The sequence below is a fragment of the Molothrus ater genome, chromosome 9 (assembly GCF_012460135.2).
Source record: "Molothrus ater isolate BHLD 08-10-18 breed brown headed cowbird chromosome 9, BPBGC_Mater_1.1, whole genome shotgun sequence".
NCBI classification, from domain to species: Eukaryota; Metazoa; Chordata; class Aves; order Passeriformes; family Icteridae; genus Molothrus; species Molothrus ater.
Window position 1 is genome coordinate 8031892 of NC_050486.2, and position 18146 is coordinate 8050037.

The following is an 18146-nucleotide window of genomic DNA, read 5'->3' on the forward strand; positions in this document are numbered from 1 at the left end:
ATCACAGCTTCCTTAGAGGATCACAGGTATGGAGTGATTCAAAATTCACTCAAAAAGCCAAAGTACAAAATATAAAGTTTGCTTCTGCTTTGTTTCAGTTCTGGTTTTGTGTGTTTATGCAAATGTATATGGACCACTTTCTAGATGTGTTTCTTTCCTCAATATTGTGTTATTTGCTTTATCATATCTTTTCTTTCTTCTGTGCTCTGATTTTTGGTATCTTCCCCCAGGCGTTGCATGCAATTATTGCTGATCTCAAGTGCTAAATGCAGATTTTATTCTTCCAGAGGTTGGACCACATAATTTCATTTGTATTGTGCAGGATTTTTGGTTGTGTGCTTCTCCCCTGATGAACTGACAAGCCAGTGCCAGCAGTAATATTTTCTGCCTGTCACAAGTGTTGCTTTTGCATTCTGAGGAGGGCAGGGATTTTATGAAGCTTTGATTCAGCACAGCAGGGGAGAGGAGGCCAAGCAGCTGAAGTACCAAAATTCACAGGCAGCTTACAGTGGGAAATGGGCTGCTGTTTTTCCCTTTACCTCATGGGTTGTTTCATCCTCCTGCCTGCACTGTATGATCAAGGTACCCCTAACACGCACCCCAGCATGAGAATTAGAAGTAAAACCTCCAGTTCTTACAGAAAGTGGGACTCTCATGGAAGAACTGGTACTAAATATCCAATTTCAAAGCATGGAGGATGGAATGAAGGAAGATGGCATCCTGTTGGAGATAATAGGCTGAGGAAGGAAAATGTCTTGCTCCAGTTGCTGCCCCCTGTCCAGGCCTTTTCTGCCCCTTTTCCCTCAGGCTATTTTCAGGCTCTTGAGGCATCCCACACTTCTCCCCCAATAACTTAGAGAGTCTTGGCTCATCAGGCTGAGCAAAGGATGCAGCCATCCTCTCCTGCACAGCACTCTTCCATGCTGGAGGAGCTACCTAGGTTTGTTTTTTTTCTTTTGTGTGGGACCAATTAAGAGATTAGCAACTCCAACTCTTCATCCTCTCACTGAGTTTTTTTTCCCAATATATATGGTTTGTAGAGGAATATGGAGATATTTTGTTTGCCTCCACAATTTTTAGTACTGAAATTGGTGAGGCATTTGTTTAGTGAATGTTAAATAATGTGAAATTGGAGAACTGGACTTTGAGAGCTGTCAGAATTTCCTGTGACTTGGGGTTGAGACCTGTACTGACTCTTTCCATCTGTCACATTTGCTCAGTAGCTTTAGTATGTTAATTCCTACAGCTCCATCCTGGAGATACCCTCATTTACAGCTAATTCTGGGGGACATGAAAGGTTTACAGCAAAAATAACAGAGATTTAGCAAGTGCCTTAAACGCCTGAATCCTTTCCTTCAAGCAGAGATGCTTAAACTGGGAAAACCAATAAAATCTGTGGGAAAAAATCCTTTCTCCAGGGACTCAAGAGGTCCTATTCGTGTAATAAATTTCACCAATATTTGTTCATAGCCAACAGAAAACCTGGATCATAAAATGGAGAATAATTCCCCTTTTAAGAGAAATTCCCTACTGCTCTTTTTTCGACATGTTGCGAGACTGAAATTTCTCCAAACGCTTTGCACATCACCCAGATCTGACTGAGCTCCTTCAGCCTGGCCAGCTGGGGATGTGTCCCAGCTACTCCCCATTTTACTGAGTGTTGTTCCACCTTCATGTTTCCCTCAATTTGCTGTAGTTCCCAGTCAGTGGAGATTAAGCTGCCCACTTTCCACTTCTAAAATTCACATTAAACTTTAATGATACCATTCCTTGAGTGGATTCCAAGGAAAAGGAAGCTCTGCTGTGGAAAAAAAATGGATTTTTTCTGAATAACTGTGTTAATCATTGCTTCTGTAATCTGTGTAAGACTCTAGATTAATTTCATGAGCCTGAGGATTTTTTTTTTTCTTCACATAAATTACTAATGTAGAGTCAGTAACCACGACTCCCAGTCCTCAAATACTTGATTTAGAGGAAATCCTCAGGGTCTGGTTTGTATAGTGTAAATTGACAGAGAATATTGATTGAGAACTAGAGAATTTTTATTATTTTCTGCTATCTTGAGCTATATTTCAAACTGAAATTCCAGGTGCTTTGTTTTCTGTAATTTAGTGGCTTCTAACAGAAGCCATTTCTTCTTCTTCTAACAGAAGAAGAAATCAGAGACAGCTCTCTTGCATCTTGCCCACCTCAAGACATAATATTAAGAATAATCAATGCATTCTGTAGGGAGGTGTATTTGTAAAAGAAAAAATACTGGTTGTATTTAATCTAATAATGCTGGATTCATAAAATTTGGCCTAAAATTCCAGATGATATTCTTCTGTTAGGTATATAATCTTGCAATTCATAATCAGCATCTGCAAAGAGTTCTGTTGCTCATCTGTCTTGCTAAAGTAAATTCATAGAGAGCATTTGGCATCTGAAAAAACCCACCCCGCTTCTCAAAAACATACAGAAACCTGTCATCCTCTTAAAAACCCCACAAAATCTCATGACCTTGGATGATGCATATTGTAGATTCTTTGAAGTCTTCTCCTCTTGAGGATTTGTGTAATCAAACATTCAGACTTCTACAAATGCTTTTTCTGTAAGTTTTGGTTAATGTATGCTTGTTTTATCAATGTGCAAGTATTATGGTTTACATTGCATATCAAAAGATTGGATTGTGGATGAGACCAAATCTGACCCACTTTTTTTTCTGTTTTTTTTTTTCTTTTCTTTTTTTCCCTCACACCTTTGGATCTCCATGTTAGGTTTTGTGTTGGTGTTCCTTATTTTGCCAAATATCAAAAGCCCTTCTATTGTATTTCTAGGTAACAAGCAAAGTAATAAATAGAATAAAATTTCCTTCTTTATTTAATAAGGCCTGGATACAGTACAGAAAGGGAATCCCTTTGTTTGAGAATCTAGGTCACTTCATAAGGAAAAGGTTTCACTACTGTGAAAAATTTACATTTGCCATTTTCTTTGTTTTTTCTTTTTCTATTTTTCCTTACGATATGCCACAATCTGTATTTGGATCCTGTGTTTGCCTAATGACAAGAGCTTGTTAATTCCATGTAATTCAATGTCACTTCTCTGAGGTGCATGGGAGGAAGGGAGTGAGCAGGGAGATCTGTCAGTGAAGTGGGAAATGCTGGGTGCAGTAAGAGAGGTTAGAGCAGCTCTCTGGAATCCCTGTTCTCCTCTCCCTGGCAGGTTGGCTGGGGCCAGAGCCAGAGTAGAACTGGCTGTGTGTATGCCCAGGACGATGCACACCATCTCCTGAGCCTTGGGCAGTGTCCACCACGGGGGAATAGATGCAGCAGCCCTGGGTGCCTGTGGCTGATGGCTCTGTGCAGGATTTCCTGCTCTTCTCAGAGCAGGGCTGAGGCACTGGGAGATGCCTGCAGCAGCTTGTGCTGGGTGCCAGGGCTGTGGCCTGGGAAGGAAGCGAGCAGTGGTTCTGAGCAGCTGCCCTGAGCCAAGGAAAGTGTGAAACCTGAGGCATCTCCATCATCTCCAGTGGAAAATGTGCAGCCTGGAAATACCTGATCCCACTGGTTGGGATCTGAGGCTGATAGTAACTCGGGGTTTTTCTTAGAACAGCTTTCAGAGTGGTAGTGCCTTCAGATGTTTCTTCCAACTAAGCACTAGTCAGTGACAGAAATGTCTGTTGGAGGAGATAAGGATTTTTGCTCTTCCTCCAGAAAAGGCACACATTCATTCCCCCAAGAATATGCCAATGCAGAACCTGCAAAATAAGGAAGAAATATGTAGTCTGGCATTTACTCTGGATTAGTTGTTTTTTCTTACATTTTCAAAATGTATTTTTGGAAGCACAGGAATAAATAGAAAAGTGTGAGGTCTCTGGTCTGTGTACAAATTATCAGCCTGTTGAGCTACATGTAAAATTACTCTGCTGCCCTTGCTCAGAAGGTGATGCTGCTGTTTTGTTTCGGTGTTTTTCTCGTAAAATAGAGCACGACCTGACTAAGGCAAGGAAGTTATTGGATGAGTCTCTATGAAATTGAATCTGTTTGTGACTGGTAAAGCCATCCTAAGCACATACAGAAAGTTCCAGGGTGTCATAACAGAGGAATCTTGTTACACTTTGTGTTGGTTTTTTTTTCTCTCATTGAAATCTTGGCATTGAAAGCCTAACTGTACTCCAGAACATTGTCTCCTCTTAGTGGTTTACTCATTTTTATTTCCTGCCACTTTAGTGTTCAGTTTTCTGGACTGAGGGGATTTTACTTTGCAACACGTTGCTGTAGGAAAAAAAAAAAGAACTTATTTATTTTTTTCTGACTGACATTAGACTTTTCAAAGGTGAAACAGCTATTTGGAGTACCAGGACAGATGTGAGGGCTGAAGGAGAGCTGAGGAGGTCTTGCTGCTCATGGCAGATTTCCTTCAGATAAACTGTGAAATCCCCGGGATCATCATGGATGATTGATGATTGCTAACATGTGAGGAGCAGAAATAATGGTTGTAGCTGAACCTCACCTGTGAAAGTGCTGACTGCAGTCTGTCATCTCCAGTGCCTGTTCACAGGGGGAGGTTCTCAAAGATGAATTTGTGTGTGTGTGTGTGTAGAGAGCGAGAGGGCACAACTGTTTGAAAACTTTCAGAACCTGTCTTGTGATGCATTTTGGAGTCTGCTCATTTGTCAGGGGTTATTTTTTTGCAGCAATGGATGAAGCCTGTATATAATTTACAGTGTAACAGGAAGATCCTAAAATCTGTTGGTTTTGTAGGGCCCTTATCCTCATCTTTGGATAGGCTGGCCCCACACTATGTGAGATTGTGCCAGCTGACCTTTATTTAAGAGGATGCATTTATGCACTACCAAAATACAGCTGAGAACAGTCTGTGATAAACCAGTTCTCCTAATGCAGTGCTAGAAGCTTGGAGATAGTCTATCTAGTGTATGGTTTGTGTTTAAAATGAAAAAATTAAAGTTGAGTGCTGTCATCTTAGTGCTTTGAGAAGGGCTTAATTTAATCTTCTATACTAAAGAAAGAAGAATAATGGGGAATTTAGATATAATGCCAAAGGAAGCTGAAAGTAGAGGCAGAAGGCCAAATGGAAAAATTCCTCTTTTGTGATACAGCCAGAAGCCTTCCTGTATTTTAACTTAATGCATGATTTATTGCCACTACAGTTAGTTTTTGATATGACCAGGTAACATCATCAGCTTTTGTATGCTCCAGCAGGGTAGCATGAATGATGTGTTTCTTCAGGTTACAATACCAGCAGCCTTTTGCACAATCTCTTTGGTGCATGGTATTCCAGCAATAATACACAGATCCTGCTGAAGCCATGCTGGCACTGAAAACCTTGAAGGCACTTCTTGAAACATCTCCATTTCTCAAGAAGCACACAAATAGGAAGCTTTGTTGCTGTGATGTAAATACAGTATGTATTATTCTATTGTTTGTCCTCAGTATATGAATCTGTGATGTGTGACTGGGATGCTTCTCTGTCCCAGGTGGCTTTGTTAGGTGATGATTAATATTGTGATTGTGTTGTTTGGTCCCCCTGTGTGATTTCTTTTTGAAGGAAATCAGCCATGTCCATAGGCTGTATTGCTTTTGGCAAAGAGCCAGGCTTTTAGGACATGCTGAAATGGAGACAACTGAAACTTTAATATATGTTGTCTGTTTGTTCTCTGGGTACAAACCAGAAGGCATTAATTTGTTGTTGTGTTTGGGGGATTACTAGGTTGGGTTTTGTTTTCTTTAATTTTGGGATCTGTAGGATAAGTATAAAGGCTTAATTGAAGAAACAGAATTTTGGGTTCAGGTGGCTGCCTGGCTTTCTGCTGACACGTACAGTAATGTGATTTTGTGCTCTGTAGTAGTGATACCTGCAAAATACTTTAATGTTTTCATCTGCTTACATCTGTACCCAGGGAGGGAAACTCCAGGCCTTTTGTAGTTACCCAGTTGCATTCAGTGGAAATTTCTTCAAGAAGGGGGAATAAAAATGTTTTGGTCTAATTTGAGTGCTCCTTCCTAATTGTAAATAAAAGAATATTTTAATTAAAACAGACTTCTGGAATGAGAGTTCTGCAATGAAAAGTATGTGTTGGAATGGATCTCCCAGGGAAAGCTGGAGGCAGAGAGAACTGCAGGACAGGGTGATAAATGGCACCAAACCCTTTGCATTTTTATGGGGGGTATTTGATTATGATGCTGCATATGAAACTTGGGCATCCTGCAGCCAAAGAGAAGGTACTCTAGCAGGCAGTTTTTGTCAGAGCTGCTGTGACTGGTGTGAGAGAGAAATGCTATTACTGCAAATTTTGGAAATGCTGACTTCAGAATATTGTACTGAGAAAAAATAGGTTAATGATGTTGACTCTAGGTGGGAGAAGCCATTTGAGGACACTGAAGAGCACAAGTTTTTTTTTCAGTGATGTTTTATTGTGTTAAATATCTAAGCTCACCTATGGGAAGCTGCAGGTAAGTAACTCTTAAAGTGCAGTATTAAGATTGAGGTACTGTTCATACACTGCTTAGGAACTTTCTAGGTTTGAAGTTTGTGTTTGAATCCCAGATTGCTTCTGTGCCCTGTCTTAAAATGTGGGAAAATTACTCCAAGCGTGTGTTTATATTGTTGAAATTGGAATATAAACCTTTAAATCCAACAATAGATAGGTTGTGTTGACACCTTTTGTTTTACTTGATGCAAATGTGTAAAGTCATGGGGCAGAAAGAAACATTGCAATCAAATGTCAGCTGTGGTCATAATGTGTAGTGTATATAGTATGTAGTGTAGTGTATGTAGTATAGGAGTTCCCAAAATAAGGCTTTTTCATGGGGCACCTAATAGCAAGCCTGGCCATTGGAAATGTAAAGTATTCTGTTCATAACAGCTGCTTTCTCTGATTTAGTATTTTTAGTGAAATAAAAGTTCATTTGCTATATGACCCATAACTTCCTGTTTAGGGGGCAGATTTTCCAGCTTCTTGTGGTAAAATCTGAGCATTGCTCAGCTCCTCTGTACACATTATCAGCTTGCTAGCCAGGACTGCTCTGGGCCCTCAGTTTGGGAAGGGTGTGGAGATGCTCAGGAGGGCAACAAGGCTGGTGAGGGGCTTGGAGCACAAACCCTGTGAGGAACGACTGAGGGAGCTGGGGATGTTCAGCCTGGAGAAAAGGAGACTCAGGGGTGACCTTATCACTCTCTCCAGCTCCCTGAAAGGTGCCTGTAGTCAGGGGGGTTGGTCTCTTTCTCCAGGCAGCACTGACAGAACCAGAGAACACAGTCACAAGCTGTGCCAAGGGAAATATAGATTGGGTATTAGGAAGAAGTTTTTCACAGACAGAGTGATAAAGTTCTGCAATGGCTGCCTGGGGAGGTGGTGGAGTCACCATCCCTGGATGTGTTTAAAAAAGCCTGGATGTGGCACTGGGTGCCAGGGTTTAGTTGAGGTGTTGGGGCATGGGTTGGACTCGATGATCTTTAAGGTCTCTTCCAACCAGCCATTCTGTGATTCTGTGACTGTTCTGGGGCTGCCCATGGGGAAAGGAGATGGGGAGCACAGTCTGGGCTGGCAGCATGGGAGAAGTGGCACCCCCAGGTGGAGGTGGGTTTGGCACGGAGAGTTTTGCTTGAAGCCTTTGTCGCTGTTCCCCCTGCATTTTAACCCTGCATATGCTGTGTGTATGTGCAGTGATTGACAGACATTTCACAGGGGCTGTTCCAGTTGTACAAGCTGTAAATGCAAAGCTCAAGTTCAGCATCTGAGGAAAGGGGAAAGGACTAAATTGTGTTCTTGCCAAGGAGAAGCAATACCTTTTGCTGCCACTATGATCAGGGGTGCTTAGCTGCAGTGTTGGAGAACAAAAAGTCTGTTCGCCCATTGTCCTCTCACCCCTGTCCTCCAAAAAAAATTCTGCTTGCATCCTGACTTGGTTCACTCTCTGTCTTCATGGTAGACAACATATTTTCTTTCAGTCTGGTTAGTTTTTTTTTTTTTTTAATGAGTTAAAGCAATAAAATCTGTTGAGTAAGAGCAGGATAGTGGTGAATTGTGGTGTTCCTTTGGTTAATTTTAACTTTTTTTCCCCCATATGACAACTAAAACTGAACTTGTGAACTGAGACAGCTGGGGCAGGACAAATGTTCAGAGACAGAATTCTGGTTATCTTGTAAGCAGATTAAAAAATCCAGTTTTCTCTGTCTGGGGGAATTACAGGGTGTGGATAATTGTAGCATGTGCAAGTCCAGAAATCTTAACACTTTAGTGCTGGACTAAAACTCAGAAGTTTTTGCAGAGAATTACCACTCTGTTTGTAACTTGCTTGTCTCATGTTGTACAGATCTCTCTTGTGTCTCAGTATCTTGTCAATAGTTTTATCACCAGCAGCCAAGACAGTGAATCTGCTCTGTCTGAACAAGACAGTTTGTTGATCCAAGGACTTTAACCAATGTCCTGCTGGGGTTTCACTTCTCTATTTGCAAATGACATAGATAATTGCTGTAATAGACTTATTTTTTCGTTTTTCACCTATACCTACTGTTCTGTCACTTTGCTGTAGCCATTGAAGCAGTGGGCATCCCACAAGAATCTCTTGGGGTGTGCTTGTGTAAAAGTCACAAAGTAAAAAAATACAAGAGTTGAGAAGAAAATCTGAGATAGCACAAGTTTCATGATTGGTATTACTCAGCCGACTGCAAAGTTGTGGTTTAGTCTTACCAGAAACTTATTACAGTTACAGCAGATCTCAGAATCATCTCCTTTTGGGCATTTAAAACAAGTATCTTCACCTTTTCAGCTGAATTTGCATAGCAGACGAGCTGTTGTTCATCAAGGGAGCCTGGAGTACAAGGCACTCTGCAATTTGGACATTTTTTTGCCCTTTTTCTGGCCTGTGGCCGTTCAAAATAGTCTTTTCCATATCCAAGTGGTTACAGTCCCCTGAATGCTCACATCCATCGCTGTCATCACTCAAGCCCCCATCTCTTGGCTTGTTTGTTACAATTTGTTATAGCTGCAGCTAAAGCTTTTGATCCTGAAAAACACATCTTTGAACTCAGCACTGTTTTTTCTAGGCAGCACAAACAACTTGGAATTCATTGCTCTACAGTTCAGCTTTGCACATTGGCTCCTCCAGGAATTCAGTTTCAGGATTTTTCCCCAGATATTTTAAGTTTTGCTGGGCCATTACTTGGGAAATTGCTTTCATCTCTCTGCCCATGACCACCCATGATAATTGTGTTTTCTTGCAACATAATGTAATATATAAGCATAGTGCTGGGGTTGCTAAAGCTGGTGAGGTACAGAAGAATAATATTGAAACTACATTTTAGTGAATAGAAAGGAGATCACATCAGGATGAAGTACAACTGGGAACAACTGATGCTGGATAATTTGTTGAACAAGCAATCATGAAATAACCCAAGGTCTTTCAATAGCTGCCCATGTATTAGAATTCTAATGCAGCATCCCCTGTGTTGTAGCAATGGGAGTCAGTATGAGCAGGGGAAGGCTGAAAAAAGCGTCAGCAGTTTCTGTTGCATTGAGGTATTTGACAGTATCCCACAAAGTTAATCAGTTACTTGGGTCTTGATTCATTTTAGTTTGGTTTTTTTTGGGGTTTTTTTTTTTTGGATAAATTTTGATACAGAAGTCAAGGGTCCATCTGTGTTCATTTAGGCGCCTGCAGAGCTTTTAAAAGTATTCTTCTCACCCAAAGCATTTAATGAGTCTTTCCAGAAGTTGCAAAGGAACCTTTCTGAGGTCACTTAGGCCTCTGTTTATGTATTGCTTGCTCCCTGGGTGCAGGTGTAAGTGGGGTCTTCCTGCTGCTCTGTACTGAGCAGCATTTTCTGTAATCTAAATGTGACTGTTCCCTTGAATCCCATTTCCAAAGCTGAATCTGAACACAAAAGCAATAGTGCTTCTCTATGTGTTTGGAATTTGCGTGCCAGCTGTGCTGTTGGGCAAATGGATTGCTTGAGCCCCATATTCTGTGCTATTTCTGATCAAAACCACTTCCTGTGGGTGACCACTGCCTGTCCTTGGAGGCAGTAGTGAAACTAGATAGTTCTGAATATGTCAAGGTCTGAGTTAGAGATTCAAACAGGAGCCAATTGCAGTAAATTCACAATTAAATGCAAATTCCAGTTCTGTTGAACTGATGTATCCTGGGCTGATTGTGGCATGCAGAAAACCTGTAGGGTAGAAACTTTATACCTGGCTTTAGAGAAGGATGAAACAATCCCTTAATACTCAAACTGTGCTTCTCAAAACCCTCTCTGGCTGCCAAGCAATAACTGTGAGGCTGGCTTAGATAACTAACCCAAAGGGAAGAAAGTCTAAGCAAAAATACTGTTTTAGTGATAACTGCCTTTGTCTTTTCACTCAGTTCATGGAAATGAATCATTAAAATGAACATAGGAAGGTGTAGACAAGCCTTTATTTTTCAAACAAACAAACAAGTCCTTTGGAGTTCTCAGGATTAAGAGTTCTTGTTTTTGATGAAAACAGCTTATCCCCAGGAAAATGGAAGTGTTTACATGTTTAATCTTCGCTACCAACATCTCTCTTCTGCTCAAAAATTGCTATTTCTATAGCAACAGTTTGAATTTATGTGGCTGATGTAAATTCAAGACCAAGTTCTTAATTTTACAGATATTCTGTGCAAGGATGGAGCTCTAGCACACTTCTGAGAGGACTCTTCAGAGGGGTTGGATAGCTTAACTTTGGGGGTAGTAGTTTTAAAGCATCTCAGTAGTTGTGGCTTTGATTAATTCTTTTCAAAAGCTTCCCAGTGATTTCCATTATTGTTATTACTGCAGCTTTTTAATTTGCTTTTGTCCCTAGCTGCTCTCTAGTCACTACAATTTTCTTTTAGATTCAGTTGTGATTTGGTTTGTTTTCTTTGCAGAACCAGAGTATTTCCTAAGTTATCAATAACCAGTCCAGTTAATTCAGTCATATTTAAAGCTAATTTCTCTTGACCTGGTAATGAACAAGAAATTGCAGTGATTTTTTTAAATTCCATGACACTCATTGCCAGGTCTAACCTGCAAAGACCCATCAGTTCTGTTTATCATGTTTAACAATGTCAGAGTTTCCAAATTTGAATATTCTTCTCAGTTTTAGTTCTGTAATGGATTAATAAAGGACCAGATTTGTAAGTGAAAGTTGAATTTGCATGGTGTGGTACAACAGGTGTTAATGTTTGGGTAGTCCCAAACCAGCAGAGTTTTATTTGTGCCACCCTCCCCTGGTTCTCCTTTCCTCCCTCCTCCATCCCTGTAGTGCTGTGCTCATTCTGATTTCCCTCTTTTGTCAAATTTGGTATATGGACTGCAATATTTGGAAAACTATAATGAGACTTCTATTACCTTTGCAAGATTGACATGGAGTTTTGTGGCACGAAACTGAATTTCAGGATTGGAAGCCTTTTATGCTGGATAAGACATGACCTTCAGTAAAATACATTTTAATATAATACACTAAAGGTTGGACTCAATGAGCTTGAAGGTCTTTTCCAAATTTAATGATTCTGTGATGAGTTTTGTATTTTGAAATAAACAAGTTCTATATATTTTTTATCAGTCCTCTTTGTCTTGTCACATGAGATTTTTGGTTGCCCGGGTATGAAAAAGTGAATTTATGCTGTTATTTTCTTTAGGTAGTTGGTATAGGAGTCCTTTGATAAATACTGCTAAACTATTCTTCTGTTAAAATTTGTTCTGTAAAAATATCTTTAATTCTGCTTAAACTCCCACTCTCTCTTCTAGAAAATAAGAAAGTTGAAACAATAGAAACAGTAGCAATGACCTCTTCATTAATATTGCAAACAATGAAGTGAAAGCAACTATAATATTAGAAGTATTTGCACAATAAATTCTATTTTTTACTGTAAAGTTTAAAATTAGGAAGGCAGTTAAAAGCTTGCAATTTATTATTTAAGTATGTCTTTTGGGACTGCATGCAGATTTGTGTGTGCATAGAAATATGAAAATAAATGATACCAGTTTGATGTAGAAATGAAATGATGATGTGAAACACTAGTTAAAGTATTACTAGAATTTTCTTGATGTAAACATAAATCAGAGAATTACTGGGAAGGCTGCAGAGGCAGAGCCACTGAGTTGGATTATTTTTGACTCTTTGAAAAGCTTGGATTTTTTTCCAAGGCTTCTATGGGCTTTAAATTTTTTGAACAAAGCTCTATGTTTTCAGAATCCAATTTATATAAATAGATGTTTCTATCAGGCTTCAAGTAGGGCATCTGGACCAATTTTTAGATACCTGCTTTGAAGTCAGCCCTTTGTTTTAGCTGTTTGTTCATACATTGATATATGCAATATTTAATTTATAGTAAACTTGTGTTCTTTTTAACAATGCAGTTGTTTTGGGTTTTTTCATCGTTCTTTCGGCTGGCTTTACTAAAATTTTCAAAGCTTCAATACTTTAAGTCAGGAAATGATAATAGAGTTGTTGGTAATTAAAGTGGGTTTTTACAGTCTCTTGTACCTCAAATTGAATAGATACATTGAAGGCTGTTCTTAAAAATAATTGTACAAGCTTGCCATCCACAGGCAGTTCTTTTCTTTCTCTTTTGAATCTGGGTTTTGCTGTGTTCCTCTTCACAAACAGAGCTGTCTTTGGCTGAATTCTGTCATGGCTGGAAGCTGCTCTGTGTTTGACATGTAAGCACTTGCTAACACTTCTTGCACTGTTACTTTTTGCTTCTGCTGCTTCTGGGCAGGAGCATGCAGGCTACCCAATAGTTTTCAGATTTTTTGGTGAAATTCTGGGACTAATTTAAATATTATTAAGGAACAAGATGATAATTAAATTTACCAAATTAAAGCCACAAGATGGCATCAAATTGTAAACTCTATACTTTGCTCCTAATGTTTTTTTAAAGGTCAAAATACTACAGGCTCTTATGATTTCTACACAGAAACCAGTTGGGAAAGGGAATATGCAATGAAATAGTTTTTCCTTCCACCATTTGGACCTGCAAAGCTGCCATAAGATATCTGTAATAATTTGGTTTTAAACAGGGGGGTTTATTTTCTAAAACATAGCAGGAGTAATTGTTCAGGCAGTTTTTCATTCCAGTTGGGAAATGAAGGTAACCTCACTATGGATATTAATGCTCATTTAGACCTAAGAAAACCACTAAGTATCTAAAATACAGACTTTTTTTCTAAAATATAGGAAAATAACAGTTGGGTCCTGATAAATCTGTCAGGTAAATATTGGTAATGGGTAATTTTGGCTAATACACATAGTAGCTGTTTTTAAAAATTGTTATTTTTAGAAAAGTCAAAAAAGAGGTTTACAACCAAGAGGTTTTAAAAGGTGTCTAAAAGAAAACAAACAAACAAACCCCCAACAGCCACTCTTAGGAAACTTAAACCCAACCATGGCTGTGCTAAGCACAGGCACTGAGCTGTTGCCCACTCATCCATTACTTTGTGAACCCAGTATTTTTTTAGGTGTTTAGGTACAACAATGCTAAATAGCAAAAGGAATCCACTAAACACAAAACCGTTGTTTAGTCAGAAATATTTTAAATGTCTGAAATGACAGGGAACATAAGCACTAAAATGAGTCCCACAGAGAAGCAGATCCAGCCCTGTAGGGAAACGAGGCAGTGAGGCTCAGGAAAATCTGGAGCTGATGACATTCTGTGTCAGGGTGTTGCTTCTGAATGGTTAAAATGTAAATCATAAGTAAACTCTCTATATATAACCTTCTATGGTAAATTAGCAGAAGTAAACCAAGTAATATGTTTTTGATTAAAAAACAACGTTAAGTGGTTGTCTTAAAGAAGATTTGTATTTTTCAAATTACATGGTTTTGTTACTAAATTAGTTTCAACTTATGAATATTCATAATATACTCCTTAGCAGTGTCAAACAGCTTATGCATGAGAATTAGGTATGTCATTTTCGAGCAAAACTGTCTAAGTATTCAGAAATTTTGAGGAAATGAATGTTCTTTAAATAGCTAAACAGTGATTTCTGCTGCTTGTGATGCTTTGGGTACAGCTGCATGAACAAAAGCTCCCTTAACTGGAGTTCAAATTTGCAGCATGCTGGTTGCTTAAAAGTAACTTTTAGATTAAAAATTTCACATGAGAAGATTTGAAATGCCTTTGTGTGTGCTCAGTGAGAAATAACTCTGGCCTTTACAGGGAGTGAGAGTGTGCAAACCAGGAGTTGCCTGTGAGTAGCTGGGAGACCACAAATCACCAGCAGCACCCCCTTTGTGTAGTTGGATGAAGCAGCTTCAGAGGTTACTCTGTCTGATGAATACTCTTTTTTCTCTGGGAGAAATCCTGGAATGGAGTTCTCTGTGGTTACACCTCCTTGAGAGCAGAGCTTGTCTTAAATCAGTGTGTTGTCATAGGAAAAGCTTATATCTCTATCTGAATGCTTCTGAAAAGCAGTAATTTTAAATCCAAACTTAGCAGCACAAAGGAAAACACTAACAAAATTATCCTGATAATGACTTCCTTACTGACACCATGTTTTCCTCTCCACTTGCAGGTCTTGTCAACCATCACAGCTCTGTACTTCTGTTCTTTTCCTCACCTTAGTAGTATACGTTTCTCCTTACAATCTTCTGAGAAATATGGGGGTGAAATATTGATCAGAGTTTCTTTTGCTGCATTGACTGCAGCTCTTACAGAACAGGAGGTAGTGGTTAGATCACTGAAAATTGTAAAAAGAGAAGGGGTGTAAATCACCTCCAGAGGATTGATGGTGCACCTTCAGTCAGGTGACAGCTGAGCTTTGAGGACACCTCAATATCAGGAGCTGTGAGCTGAGGGAGGTTCATTCCTGAGATTATCATAGTCTAAGGTACCAAGTTATACAACTAAAAGCTGTACCTCCATAATTTACTGATTTGCAGAGTTTGGTCTTGCAAACAGAATGATCATAGCCATGGAAGTGGTATTTACTAATTTAAATGAATTTATTTCCTACTAGCAATCAGATATTTTTATGTAGTTATTTTCTGTACTCTGTTTTTCATTTGGTGTGGGGGAGTGGGGTGTATTTTGTTTCTTTCAGTTGCCATGTTCTCAAAGCCTTCCTGTTTTGTTTTAGGCTCCTGCACTAAGTTTCCCATAAATCACTGCAGGGCAGGCAGTTCAGAAGAGACTGTGAAGAACCCCCAGAAAGATAATTGGCCAGATATTTCATTAGGCTCAAGCCACTGGTTTGGCTTTGGTTCTTATTTGGTTATAATTCTTCACCAGTTTCTCTGCAGCAGCTCCTGGGTCCCTCCTTCTCTGCAGGCTGTGTTTGAGCCATGGGAGGCACTGGGAGAGTGGCAGAGGAGGCAGCAAAGCTGCACTGCTGATGCCATAGGGGTGGAAGGAGGAATGAAGGTGGGGGACAGCACACAGTAATGATTATGCATCTAAACTGGATTTAGAAACTTGAAACTTGGCATTGCAGGAGCTGATGTTTCTTTAGCTTGATAATTTTCTTTACATTTCATCAAGTACTGTGAATTTAAGGAAGTGTTATGGGGGAATTCTTGGTTTCTTCGAAATGAGTGACTAGTGCAGCACAGAATCATTCTTTTGACACAGAACATGTTATCTTTCTACAGAAAGAGGTGCAAAAAGTTTTATTTTTGCTCTCTTGGAAAGTGGAAGTAAAAAGAAAGATGCTGTTTCTCAGTTTTAGGGCTTGTCTCAAAGGTAGTCAGCCTTTCCTGCTGCTCTTCCTCTAGAGTGTGGTAGTATTTTCAGTTTTATAATTTTCTGAGGAATTATTGTGAAAGGACATTGGCAAAAATACCTTTCCTCTGCTGCTATAAAAGTAAGTCTTAAAATAACAGGTACTGACTCAACTGCCCTACATAAATGTTGGTATTTCAATAATCAGAAAAGAGTACAGCAGAATTTGGGATAGACCCATTACGTGCAGTGCAGGGTTAAATCCTTCTACTAAAGATTAATGGGAGGTTGCTGCCTGTAAAAGTTACAAAAGCTGCTCACTGCACCAAATGTCAGCTCCAGCTTATTGTAACTAATCATGGGTGGCTTCACTAAGGCTGGGGAAGAGAGGCTTTGAGTAAATTTGTGTTTTCTATGGGCTTCTGTGGGAGCTTCTATTTGTACTTCAGAGATCGTGAGATAAAGAGTTTTAACTTTCATGATGGAAACTTAAAAGCAGCTCCTCTAAGTATTATTTAAATCATGCAGTGAGCCCTCTCATGAGCTTTCCTTTATTTTGCATTACAAAACACACTGTTATTTATGCATGGAGATAGATCTGATAATGCCTATCAGAGTCCTTTCCAGCAGGTTTTTCTCTGAGTGGGATCTCTGACCTTTCTCAGTGTCTCATGCTTGTAGGATACCTCACATAATGTTTTAAGTAATTTTCAGCTAAAATCCGTGGTTTCGTGTTAAGAAGGTTTTTTCCTGTCAGCTCTGCAAATAGATGAAGTGGCTGGAATGTGCTGCAGCTTTTCAGCCTGTTGGTGCTATGTGTTATGTTCAGTGAGGTTTCACAGCAGAAACTGAGAGCAGAATTTGTTCTTGCAGGAATTGTGTTGCTCTGGAAGCAGACATGTGACCTCACTGTTTTCTTTGGTGCTGTGTTGACTCTGGGGAGTTAACAAGAATAAACAGTAGTGCAGGTCTTTTGTGTGTTACATTAAGGTAATTGGATGAGGCATGAGCAGAACTAATTATCATGAGAGTGCTATTTCTGGGCACTAAAACTCCTCAAGTCAGGAATGCATTGCAATTTCTTGGTCCTGGTTTTCCATCCAAAGCATAAGGAGATCTTACTTGGAAATTTCTACAGCCAGTTGCTTATCTTTACGTTACTAACCCTTGGTGAAGGTGGTAGTAGGTAAAATGAAACAATACTGTAAATAGGAAAGGTTTCTCTGAATGTAAAAGTTTATTAAACTTTTTAAAGTTAAAATTGAAATATTAAACATTTTAAAGTTAAATTTAAAAAAGTTTATGGTTGGTTAAAATGTAAGACTGTAAAAGTTTGAGGTTGTCTGTCTTCCCTAAAGCTAAAACAGGCTCTATAAAGAGTTTGGAATATTTTCTCTATTTTCTTCCATCTCTTTAGTGGGAACATACTGCTCTCATTATCATGATACTTTCAGTACCTCTGTGATTATTTGAAAACTCATGTACCTGACAAAAAGCTCAGCTGATCATGTTGCTCTTCTGTCTTTCCAAAGGAAGGTGCATCTGCCCGAAAAACCCAAACTCCAGCAGCACAGCCTGTGCCACGACCAGGTAAGGTGGCCACTGGCCCATGGCCTTCTGTCCCTCATGTGCATGAGTTTCTAAGGAGTTCTCTTTAGTTAGCTCAACAATGAAGTACAGGTCATTTATTTTTTGCCTTTAACTGTGCATAAATTGGAAAAACCCCGTAGCCTTTTGTTTTATGTTATACCATGGGACTTGGAGTCGTTCTCTTGGTGCCCAGTTAGCCCATTGAAAGGATGCACTGCTGAAATTAAAAAGTCAAGAACTTCTCTTGCTGTAGGCTTGGTATGTCAGCAGTTAAAATTTCACAAAATTCCCACTCAAATATCTATCAAGAGCTGGTTAATACTCCAAGGATAAACAAACAGAATACCTAATCTCAAAAAGAGATGTATTATTACTTCTAGGATTAATATGTCAGAAATAAGTAGTTCTCTGAATGTGTTATCATTACTTCTTCACACTTGTTAAGCACATATTTGTAACAGGGCCAAAATCCTCAACTGGGTTTTTAATTCCCATTCAGTAAATTTTGGCTGCCAAGTCCATTTATCTGTCAGATGGAATCTCGAGTTTTGATGCAGTGATGGGGTGATAAATGTACTTTGTTTAAAAAAGAAACCCTTAGGATGAGTTTTTAGAAGCATGTAGCACCAGTACATGAGAGAGACAGTGTTTGCAAGCTGATGTCCAGATTTGCCCCTGGTTTGCATAATTTGAGAGTTTAATAGTTTGGTGGAAGGTCTCAAGTGAAATGTGCTGTTTCAGGACAAGATGATGTTATGAAGGTCCTGGGGACATTCTGGGTGGCTTAGAAACAAAGCTACCAGTTAAAATGAATATACTTTTTCTAGAAGTACTGCTGGAATACTGTATATCCTTGTTGAGACTCTAAATGCTTGCAATGTGTGCCTTGCTAAT

The 18146-nt window shown here is 39.3% G+C and overlaps 1 protein-coding gene across 1 annotated transcript in view; it reads left to right on the forward strand.

Moving 5' to 3' along the window:
- CDC73 (cell division cycle 73) overlaps positions 1-18146 on the forward strand; it is a 101564-nt gene that overhangs the window by 65128 nt on the left and 18290 nt on the right. Inside the window, exon 11 of the mRNA XM_036387401.2 lies at positions 17195-17252. Within this exon, the coding sequence (XP_036243294.1) occupies positions 17195-17252 (58 nt within the window). The remainder of the gene's footprint in view (positions 1-17194; positions 17253-18146) is intronic.